At 31.9% G+C, this 12,380-nt stretch overlaps 1 protein-coding gene across 1 annotated transcript in view; it reads left to right on the top strand.

Annotated features, from left to right (window-relative positions):
* LOC109045522 (CLIP-associating protein 1-like) overlaps positions 1-12,380 on the top strand; it is a 77,175-nt gene that overhangs the window by 6,211 nt on the left and 58,584 nt on the right. The window contains 6 exon segments of the mRNA XM_042733462.1: positions 4,522-4,600; positions 4,817-4,920; positions 5,002-5,093; positions 5,428-5,503; positions 5,828-5,925; positions 6,828-6,892. Coding sequence (XP_042589396.1) covers positions 4,522-4,600; positions 4,817-4,920; positions 5,002-5,093; positions 5,428-5,503; positions 5,828-5,925; positions 6,828-6,892 — 514 coding nt within the window.

Raw genomic sequence — 12,380 nt, 5'->3', positions numbered from 1 at the left:
ATAGTTCACCCAAAAATGAAATTGTATGATCATTTACTCACTGTCCTGTTGTTCCAAACCTGTATGACTTATTTTTATTCTGTGGAACATAAAGGTAGATTGTTGTTGTTGTTGTTGTTTTTGGTCCATGCAGTGAAAGTCGGTGTTGTTTGGACTCAGTTTCTCAGTAAACGCAGTTCCACATGAACTCAGTCTCTGCATCTGCTCTGAGTTTGAGCCGCTTTAATGTGCATTTAGGGAACATGTGGCAACCATCTTCACAAACTTGTAATTAGAGGCGCTTATCAACAAAAGAGAAGCTTAAAGAGCTCCCTGCAGTTAAAGTCTGATGTTTTAACATTTGAAAATGAATTAAGAAACCATAAATATTGGCATTGAGATTTTACAGTTCTAATGTAAAAAAAGTTTTAATTATTATTATTATTGTAAAATATTTAATTTTTGTTTTACTGTAAAATATTACAATATAATTTTTTGTTATTTTATTTTTATATTTTTAAACAACAACAACAACAACAACAACAGTAATACTATTTTTAATTACTTGATTGTTTTATTTTAGAGTTAAATATTACAGTAGTAATATTCCTTATATTAAGTATCTTTTAATATTTTAATTGAATAATAATAACAACAGTAATTATTATCATAACTGTTGTTGTTATTATTATTATTATGTTTTTAAATGCTTGATTTTTTACAGGGATATTATAATAGAACTATTACCAGTTTGTATTATTATTTTTTTTTGTTATTTGAACAATTTATGTATTTAATATATTTTATGTACATTATAATATATTTTTATATTTAATTATAATAATAATTATAAAAACCCCACCACCAAAATTTGGCCAAATTGTGCAGCCCTGCAAACCAGCACCACAAACTTAGAATTTATTTCAATTAATTTTAAATCTCTAGAAATAAATCACAGAAATAAAATCACATTCATATTTTTTTTAAAATTACTGTCATGGAAAAAAGTAAAGAAAAAAAGCCATCCACAAAATTATTGATGTTTATAATTAATTAAAAATATATTTAAAAATAAGAAGTAGAATAAGAATTATTATTGCTTAAATTTTTAGATTCATTTAAACATTTTAATTTAATGCTAATTTGTACACATGATAACGTGTTCAATCATAACTTACTCTATTTTTTTGTTATTAAATTTGTATTTCATTTCTTTTGTTACTTTGTCTTCTCCTCATTTTGACATATATATTTTAAAATGCTTGATTTTTTTTACAGTGATATTATAATAGTACTATTACCAGTTTGTTTTTATTATTATTATTATTATTATTATTATTATTTTTAAATTTGAACAATTTATGTATTTAATATATTTTATAATTTTTTTTATATATTTAATAATAATAATAACTCCAACAAAATTTGGTCAAATTGCACAGACTTTGATTAATATTATTTTTTTTCATTTAATTTATCAGAAAAATTGCAATAATTTTTTGCCATCCAAATTGTGCAGCCCCTAATTTCTTTCACGTTCTACATACGAAAGAAATGCAAAATTAAAGACAAGAAACAAGTTCATTTGGGTGAACTATAAATATGCACATATTTATAAATCCATCCACAGATTTCGCTCACAGTCATCAGAAGATTCTGCTGATTCTGGGCTGTTGAGATACATCTGACATACAGAAAGTGGTTTGACTGTAGACGGTGTGTGTGTGTGTGTGTGTGTGTGTGTGTGTGTGTGTGTGTGTGTGTGTGTGCTGTACTGCAGTGAATGCAGTTCAGCTTGTCATGATGCGTTTGCATTAGCAGCGCTGCTGTTCTCCGTTTACTGTACTGACACTCTCAGAGTCATATGGGTAATAAGACTATATCTGTCTAATTGTTATTATAATGGACAGAAGGTGAGTTTGAAAGGTCGATGCAGTATGAGCATGCATGCTTTCTTCACACCTCCTTTAATGGCTCAGAAACGGCTGAGCCTCATCAGCCAATCAGAGCGCTGTCCCACGGCTGGCCTGGAAACCCAGCGTCTCGGGCGAGAGTAATCACCCCTCTCTCTGTAACGAGTTCAGCCGGGACGTCTTATTTTACCTCACGCATGCTCAGAGTCACAGTGAGGCTGCTGCAGCCATGCAAGAGATATAATAAACATGCAAATATTGTAATAAATCAACGTGATGTGTGATCTGCTGAACGCTGAGTTTAGAGAACATGCATCTGCTTCATGTGACCCTATATAGTACATACACTCATGCACTAACAGATCCATGGCTTTCATGATACATGCTTAAATATGTAGCTATTAATGCATACATTACAGCTGAACAATATTTAATTCAAATCAGCGCCATAATGTGTTGCATGTGTTATAAAGTGTGCAGTCAAAATATTTAATTATTAATGTAAATTTAATATTTTTATTTAATTAAAATTTTTAATCTTAATCTGTTACATTTTTTATGAATTAATTAATTTATTAATTAATTTTCTCTTCATTTTGACATTATCAGCTTAAAATTGTGACCAGAATTTCCAAACTATTTGAAGAAAGGGTGTACATGTTTTTTTTTTTTTTTTTTTAAATCCATTTTTTAAAATTATTTTCTTAAATATATTATTTTATTATTACTTTTTAAATAAGATTGAAGTTTTTCAATAAGTTGAACATTTAACTGAGAGGACTGCCACAGTCACAGAAATAAAATCATATTAATATTTTTAAAATCACTGTCATGGCAAAAAAAAAAAAAAAAAAAAAAAGTAAAAATAAAAATTAAATAAAATAAACAATAATAATTATAATAGTAAAAAATAAAGAATCTACAAAATTATTGATTTATATAATAAATAAAAATTTTATTATTTCTTTAAACATTTTAATTTAATGCAAATTTTCACATAAAGTGTGCAGTCATAACTTATTCTATTTTTGTTATTAAATTAGTCTTTAATTTATTTTGTTACTTTGTCTTTTAATTGAGGGCACTGCTGCAGCCACTGTAATAAAATCAAATTAATATAAATTATTCTTAAAATCAATGCATCTTGGCAAAAGCGCCTTTCACAATTTAAAAACAATATTTTCATTATTTAATTAATTGAAAGTTGAATTTAAAAAGGGAAATAAAAACCCATTTATTGCTTCCATTTTATTTAATTTTACCATTTTAATTGAATGATAATTTGCACACATTATAAAGTGTGCAATCATTTTTTTATGAAGTTATTTCATTTTTTATTAAGATTATTTGTCTCTTTTTAAAAAACATTGTATCTAGTTTTCAGGTTTCTTATATGAAGTTTTTTTTTTTTGTGCAGTATGTAATTGCTCAAACATTTTTTTTTGTGCAGTATGTAATTGCACAAATGTGTTTAAGTGTGAAACAGCATAAGCATTAGCATAATTGTGCAAGAGATAATTACGTGATAGGAACCGCTGTTGATTTCACATACTATTTTCATACAGCACTGTTTAATTGGTTATAAATTTCCAAAAACTGCACCATATCCATATGCACAAACTCATCCTATTCTTGTGGATATCTGGCGATGAAACACTGTTTAGTGGACATTACCCATAATCCTTTGCTGCTTGGATTTGCATACACAGTCTGACTTACAGAAAACAGGGCTGTGTTCAGCCCCGACAAAACGTTGAAAAACGTTTTTTAAACGGAAACGGTGGCGTGTTGAACACCCTGTTGTGATGACGCAAGCGTTGCAACTATGGCAGCTGAGAAGGCCATTCTCTGTGTTCTTTTGAAGAATTTCGGCGGAGCCTGATGATATTGATATAAATACTTGTTTAATACTGCAAAGTACCCTCGATGTTACAGTCACTGCCCTTGCCGTCCAGAATGAAAGCACACACATCTTACCAAATTCTGACTGAAAACACATCTATTTTATCTCCTGGTAGCTAATCAATTCTAATTTAAATTATTTTATTTCTAGTTCTTATTTTTAAATACCTTGTATTAAATATCATTCTCATTTTTTGTAAAGCACTTCATTACCACTGTGTATGAAATTTGGTATATAAATAAACTTGCCTTGCAATGAAGTTAAAAATATAAACAACTACATCATCATGGTGATATACTATACTTCAAAATAAAACTCTTACGGCAAACATGTCTTCTAATGTCTTCAATTGTTGCATATACCAAGCTGCAGCGGACACATTTGTAAACTACTTTACTAGGACCCATTGTGCGAGGTGTCTCTTTAATACCGCGTGGTTTATATACATGCTGCCGCTGATTGTGCGCGCCGACATTTCTGACACACCCACCAAACAAGAGAAAACGCATCTCAAACCCGTTGCACACCCTTGCACACCGTTTCCAGGAAACGTGTCGTTCAACCCGGAAAACGTAGCAAAACGTTGCGCACCGGTGTGAGCTTGAACGTGCCCCAGGTTTCCAACGCAGTTTAGACTCTTTTAAATGGTAGTGAATGTCATTTGTAATGAAAGTTATTGCTATTATTAATTTTTTTTTGCTATGAATATTTTTTGGTGTTTTTAAGGTGGCGCTGCTGGGAATGGACATAGTATCTGCTTTAGTGACCAGACTACAGGAACGCTTCAAAACACAAATAGGAACAGGTGAAAATGTTTCTATTAATATTAGAAAAATAATATTATAATTCTATTTTATATTTAAATGTATTACGACGATGTATTTAAATGTACTCTTTTAAATGTAACACTTTTTAAGTAAATATTGTAAAGCTTTATGTATGTGATCACTTATTTGAAACTCATTTTTGTGCCAATATGCTAATAATTTCATCTAATCTTCATAATATGTCTTATTTTCAGTTCTGCCCAGTTTAATTGATCGTTTAGGTGACTCTAAGGACCAGGTTCGGGATCAAGCGCAGTCGCTTCTGTTAAAAATCATGGACCAAGCGGCCAATCCGCAGGTGAAAGACTCACAGTGTCCTGCTTTAGTGTAATATGAAAGAAATTGTGGCTAAAACTTATAAAAGTATAATTGTTTGCAGTATGTTTGGGACCGAATGCTGTCCGGATTCAGACATAAAAACATCCGGAGCAGAGAAGCTGTTTGCTTTTGCCTTATTGCCACTCTTAATGTGTATGTACCTGGGTTCTTTTAATACCATTCAGGGTTTTTATTAAGATTTTTAATAAAAAAAAAAAAAAAAGATTTTAGATGTTTTAATAATTTTTATGTCATTTTTAGTAGTTTTTTTTTTTTTTTTTATAATTTTTATAAATTTTTTAAAGTTTTAGTTTGTTATTTGCATTGGAAACTATTTAAAATAAAAATAAAATAAATTAATAAATAAATAGTTTTCAGTATTTTATTTCAGGGAACATACAGCACATGTATTTTATGGTTTTAATTTCAGTATTAACTCCCCAATTGTAGTTTTATTTAAAATGGTATTTGTTCTGATGTTTTGCAGATACGGAGCTCAGGGTTTAACCCTTAGCAAGATAGTTCCTCATATCTGTCATCTGTTAGGAGACCCAGCGAGTCAGGTGAGAGGGTTTTGTTCTGCTCCTCCTCAGATCAGTGGGTTTATAGCGTCTCCTGCTGGGCATCACAGGAATTGCTGCTGACATCCACAGCACTGTGCCTATACCGTGGTATAGTGATGGAAATACCATGCTTATGTGATTATATAACATGTTTACTGTATTCAATCATATTAACATGCCACTATATAGATAACACGATGCAATGGAGATTGCAAATGTTTGGCATCTTAAGAAATTTTTTTGCATCGAGCTGCACTTCTGAACAGTTTTTGAGCGTGTATACTGTTAAAAGCGTCTGATGAAGGACTGGATGTGTGTGGTCAGGTTCGGGACGGTGCGATGAACTGTCTGGTGGAGATTTACAGACACGTGGGGGAGAGAGTGAGGGTGGATCTGGGGAAGAAGGGGCTGCCGCAGTCACGGTAATAAAATCACAATAATAACAGAGTCACGTGTCATCCACAATTTACAAAACATATTTTTATGTATTTTATTAAAAATGTATTTTTATTTTTAACTAAATTTAATTTAATAAGAGTTTTACTTATTTACTGTGCCAATATTGTGTGCTTTTTATTCTTCATCTTTTTTTTTGTTACAGTGTCATCTACATTTTACAAAACATTTTTATGCACTGTATTGAAAATGTATTTCAATTATTTAAAAAAAAATCATTTTAATTTTAATGGAATTTTAATTTAATTTTTTAAATTTGTATGTATTTTTAATGTTATTATTTTTTAAAAGTTATCATAAAAACATTAATATGTTTTAATATTGTATGCTTTTTATACTTTATCATTTCTTTTTAAATCTTTACCATCTACATTTCAATCCCCTCTTCTACAAAACAAAAAACACCTGTTTTACAAAACATGTAATCTTTCGAAAATGTATTAAAATTTGAGAAACATTTTTATTTTTAATTTGAACAACAATTTAATGTTAACTTTTTAAAATTATAACACAATTTTTTAAATTGAATGAGTTATTCTAAAAATAAAAACTGTAATTAATTTATATTTTCTTAATTCTTTATTTATTTGCAGTGCACAAACCACTTCACAGTTTTGATATTGTATACTTTTTATATAATTTTTACTTTTTACTTTTTTATGTAGTGCTTAATAAATCAATATATTTTTTTATTTTTTTGTGTGCTGTTTATCACTTTATGATTTATTTAGTAAAAAAGAACACTTTATTGTTTGCTGTGTTGCATATTTGACAGATAAAGTAGTGGCAGTGTTTGATTTCTGCTCTTTTCTGATGAGACTGACACTGTGAGCTCTAATGAAGTCTTTCTTCTGTCTGTTGTGTTCAGACTGAATGTGATCTTCAGCAGGTTTGATGGTGTCCAGAGGTCTGGGAACATGATTCTGTCCTCAGGTGAGTCAGTCTTGTTATAATTGATGATCTGTGTGATGTAGTAAGACACCGGTGGCTGTAAATCACTTTCTATCACCATGAAAACATATGAAAGCACTATCAGGTGCTGAAGGAAGTTACCGGAACATAAACTGTGCTTTCTTCTGTGTGTGTGTGTGTGAAACGCTCGCCGGTGAGATTGTTCCCATTGTTTCCTCGCTGCCCCAGTTTCAGTGTGTGTGTGTGTGTGTGTGTGTGTTGGTTTGGTTTCGTTTGGGACGGTGGAATGTACATTGACTTCATCTGATCTCGTCTTTTCTACAAGTTTTCATCTTTGATATTTTTTTAGCCCTCATAATGCATTCACAAAATGTATTATTTTCACATTCTGGGTCCGGAAGAATCATTATAGAATCATATATTTTTGAATTAAAGTTACCATGTTGTTACTGCATGTTAACTACAGTTAACTACTAGTAATAAACTTCTTGAGAAATTCCTTTACACATAACAATTTACACATAAACCACAAAAAAAAAAAAAAAAAAAAAATTCCTCAACACTGATGGGATATATCTGAGAATTGCAGTATAAACCCCATGGAAATAAATGGAATTCAGTTCAATTCCTTTGAATTTAACTCAAAAACAGTCCAGATTTCTGAAACCTACATATTTATTTTAACAAAACAACAACATAAATATTATTCTGAGAAGTTTTCAAACAAAATAAATTAATTTACTTGCATAAACTTTCACTTTCAGTAACGAATGATGAAAAGGAAAACAAAAACAAACAAATAGTTTTTGACTCTAATATAACTTCATAGTTAATTTTTCAAAAGTGTTTTTGACACCTAATGTTACTTCATACATACAAGGGTAAAAAATAACCCGAAGGCAAAATGTGTAACATTATTTTAAAATGGTTATATCTCTTAAAAAATAAATGTAAAAAATCTGAAAAATAAATATATAAATAATGTGTAATTTGAGGGTCTTAAAGCATTTGCAATTTTATTCCTTTACTAAAAACTTTTTTTTATTTATTTATTTTTTTTTATCATTTTGTGTAATTATCTGCTATACTGTTAGAAGATCTCACTGATTTACATTTACAGTACATTATGATATTTATATGAATTTTGTCATATAAATTTCAGCATCTGCAGCAAATTACACACACACACACACACACACACACACACACACACACACAACACATATATATATATATATATATATATATTTTAAATTGAGCTGTTGTTTCTTTCATGGTCTCACAATATCAGATTATATGAGTCATAAAACTGGATATGAACACAAAAAAACACATATGCAAACTTTTCTAGTATATTTCATGCAAAGATTCATTAATAGTTCTCCACATGACTCACGCTCTATATTAAGTCTTCTGAAATCATATGATGGTTTTATATGAAGAACAGACTGAATCACTGAAGCTCTGATTCAAAAATATCATCAGTTTCTGGTTCATTTTTGTGTGAACTATTCCTTTAAATGCGAGTGAGGTCAGTAGAGAGGGAGTCACTGGAGACGAGAGCAGTGTGTGTGTGTGTGTGTGTGTGTTCAGTCACAAGACTAGAGAAACACACAGAGCAGAGCTTCATTACTGCAAATCAAGCATCCGTCATGACAGCAGGGGACGGTAAGATCATGTGAACGTGTTTCAGTAGAGCGCTGCAGGTGCATTGAAGACGTTTGTTGCATGTAATGCATGTGAGGATCAAGTGTTCAGGGCTTGGTCTTTTAGTCCCTTTCATTTCTGCATCTTCTGAATGTCTCGAGCTCATCTCGTTTCTCTTTTTTCTTCCGTTTATAGGCTGCAAATGACTTGAAATCAGCATCATTAGCATATTAATGCTGTTTTAATGGCTTGTTTTGTGGCGTTGGGTTCCTGTGAGTTTGTGAGCCGCGTCTCAGGTGTCTGAAGTGCTCTGAAGTATTTATGATCATCGACTTAATATTTGATATTCTGGCACCCTTTTTAATTTCTGATGGCTTTAGCTGCTCTCGCATTCACCTGAGGCTCTTCTTGAGCAAAATATTCCTGTTATCACCTTGTTTTCACCTGTATTCACAGGTTTCTGTCTTTGAGGAGACGCTCTCTGATTTTATGACTAACATTTATATAAAGTGCAAATTAAAAACAAATTTAAGTTGCATAAAAACATAGATTGCTCTAATTGAATAGAGAAGATTTAAACCGATAAACCTTTGGCTAACTGTGAGTTGTCTGAGTAGTTCTTAAGATATAGACCTATTCTTAACATAGTGCTGTTTTGATCCCAGATTAAAAAACATTTTTGTAATCAAGTTAATGCAAAGATATTAAAGACCCATTTTTCTGAAAATTTTAAAACTAAAACTGAAAATCATAACAAGCGAACTTTGGAAGCCATGGTTTTACTCAAAAAAAGAAGAAAAAAAGAAAAATAAACAATGTTACTACACTTTTACTATAGTAAAACCACGGTTAATTTTTTTTAAAAGGAATTTGTATTTGTGTATACTTTCTTCTTTTTTTTTTAAATTTCACATCCTAAAATAAATAAATCATTAACGCGCTCCAAAGCTCAAAAAAAAAAAAAAAAAGAAATCTGATCTAAATCAAATGATTCGTGAAGTGCCGTTCTGAATCAAAAGATTCACGGACTCCCTCCAAAGTTCCGACCTTAAACAAATGATTTACGAACCTGCACCGGAGTCCCGGCCTAAATCTAATGAATCACGATACGCAAAGTTCCGATCTGAATCTAGTGATTCTCGATACGCAAAGTTCCGATCGGAATCTAATGATTCACGATACGCAAAGTTCCGATCTGAATCTAATGATTCTCGATACGCAAAGTTCCGATCGGAATCTAATGATTCGCGATACGCAAAGTTCCGATCGGAATCTATTGATTCACGATACGCAAAGTTCCGATCTGAATCTAATGATTCGCGATACGCAAAGTTCCGATCTGAATCTAATGATTCGCGATACGCAAAGTTCCGATCTGAATCTAATGATTCGCGATACGCAAGTTCCGATCTCTGAATCTATTGATTCGCGATACGCAAAGTTCCGATCTGAATCTAATGATTCGCGATACGCAAAGTTCCGATCTGAATCTAATGATTCTCGATACGCAAAGTTCCGATCTGAATCTAATGATTCGCGATACGCAAAGTTCCGATCTGAATCTAATGATTCTCGATACGCAAAGTTCCGATCTGAATCTAATGATTCACGATACGCAAAGTTCCGATCTGAATCTAATGATTCACGATACGCAAAGTTCCGATCTGAATCTATTGATTCTCGATACGCAAAGTTCCGATCTGAATCTATTGATTCTCGATACGCAAAGTTCCGATCTGAATCTAATGATTCACGATACGCAAAGTTCCGATCTGAATCTAATGATTCACGATACGCAAAGTTCCGATCTGAATCTAATGATTCTCGATACGCAAAGTTCCGATCTGAATCTAATGATTCGGCGATACGCAAAGTTCCGATCTGAATCTAATGATTCGCGATACGCAAAGTTCCGATCTGAATCTAATGATTCGCGATACGCAAAGTTCCGATCTGAATCTAATGATTCGCGATACGCAAAGTTCCGATCTGAATCTAATGATACGCGATACGCAAAGTTCCGATCTGAATCTAATGATTCGCGATACGCAAAGTTCCGATCTGAATCTAATGATTCGCGATACGCAAAGTTCCGATCTGAATCTAATGATTCGCGATACGCAAAGTTCCGATCTGAATCTAATGATTCGCGATACGCAAAGCTCCGATCTGAATCTAATGATTCGCGATACGCAAAGCTCCGAACTTAATCTAATGATTCTCGATACGCAAAGTTACGATCTGAATCTAATGATTCTCGATACGCAAAGCTCCGATCTGAATCTAATGATTCTCGATACGCAAAGTTCCGATCTGAATCTATTGATTCGCGATACGCAAAGTTCCGATCTGAATCTATTGATTCGCGATACGCAAAGTTCCGATCTGAATCTAATGATTCTCGATACGCAAAGCTGCGATCTGAATCTAATGATTCTCGATACGCAAAGCTCCGATCTGAATCTAATGAGTAACAAAACGCAAAATTCTGATCTGAATCTGCGATACACCATCCAATTGGAGCATAAGTGGCTTTTCTTTTTGTTTTGAAGATTCTTTCTTTGGATTATTTGAATACTCTAAAGAGAATATATATTTGTAGAATATTAGCTACATCATTAATTTGTGATTGCTGTTGGCTACATTTCACATTCTCAAAAAAAGTTTACTGGCTCTAAACCTCTCTTTTCTTTATTCAAAGTGGACTTAGACAAGTATATAGAGACCGAAAAAAATAAAAATAATGTTTACAAATAAAATATCCATATTTCCATTCCAAATATGGTATAACATCCAACACAAATCTATGAACATATTCAGGTGAGGTAACCGGTTTACTGTTAACTAGTGAAACACTTTAAATAAGCACTAGTGATGCTTGACTTTACAACCATAAAATCGGTTAATAATTAGTGTTTCAGTAACTGTAATGAACAGAAAATGAGACTGAATGTTGCTTTTGTCCTGCGTTTCTCAGCTGCCAATTAACATGCTGATGAACAGAAGTCTGTATGTGAATCACAGAGAGAGGCCTGTGCAGCTTAAGACGGTCTCAACGCCGTTTTAATGAAAGCGTGTGCTCGATAGAAAAACGCTGAAGGGATTTCGCTGTGTTTACAGCATCTTGTGTGTGTTTAGTAAGAGTGAAAAGTGTGTGTGGGACGTTTTGAGATCAGCCCACACACACACCGCAGAAAAGGAAAAAAAAGCAGCTTGGATTAGACACACAGCTCAAATAGGACATTTTTTCACCTTTGGTGGGTCCAGCTACTCGTCACTTCACACGCAACACTTTAAGTAGGTTAGAGAGTGATTTGGAGGAAAAATGAGCACCATTGCTCAGATATTGTGTGTTTTTGCATCGAAGGAGGGAGAAGGATTATTTTGTTTGATGTATTAATGCACACGCAGATACGGAGCAAAATCTATCATCATTCACCATAAAATCAAATGAAATTATGTTTTGCATGAATAAAATGAAGCCTATAATTAGGACCATTCAAATGTTTCCATTATGACTTTATTTTTTTAGGACAGTTAAGTAGATCTAAATTAAATTCTTTCTAATGTGATGAGAAAAATGCTTTTCTATTTATAAATTGTGCAGTATTTTCGGTTAGAATGGGTTATTGTTGAATGCTGAAATAAAATACAAAATCAAGTAGAAAGGTTGCCAAAGCAGCATTTCTAATTTTTTGTATAATTTAAGTAGCTAAATTTTAAGTTTATAATTTAAGTTACTTAAATTTAAATTACTAAAATAACTAAAACTAAAACATAATAAAACCTACAGTATGTAGACATATTAAAAAAGTGACAAAAACACAACAAAAATGCTAAAACTTTAACTAAAATTAAATGT

Source organism: Cyprinus carpio, chromosome B11 (assembly GCF_018340385.1).
Source record: "Cyprinus carpio isolate SPL01 chromosome B11, ASM1834038v1, whole genome shotgun sequence".
NCBI classification, from domain to species: Eukaryota; Metazoa; Chordata; class Actinopteri; order Cypriniformes; family Cyprinidae; genus Cyprinus; species Cyprinus carpio.
The sequence above is the reverse complement of the archived record's forward strand: the minus strand, read 5'-3'. Positions and strand labels throughout refer to the sequence as shown.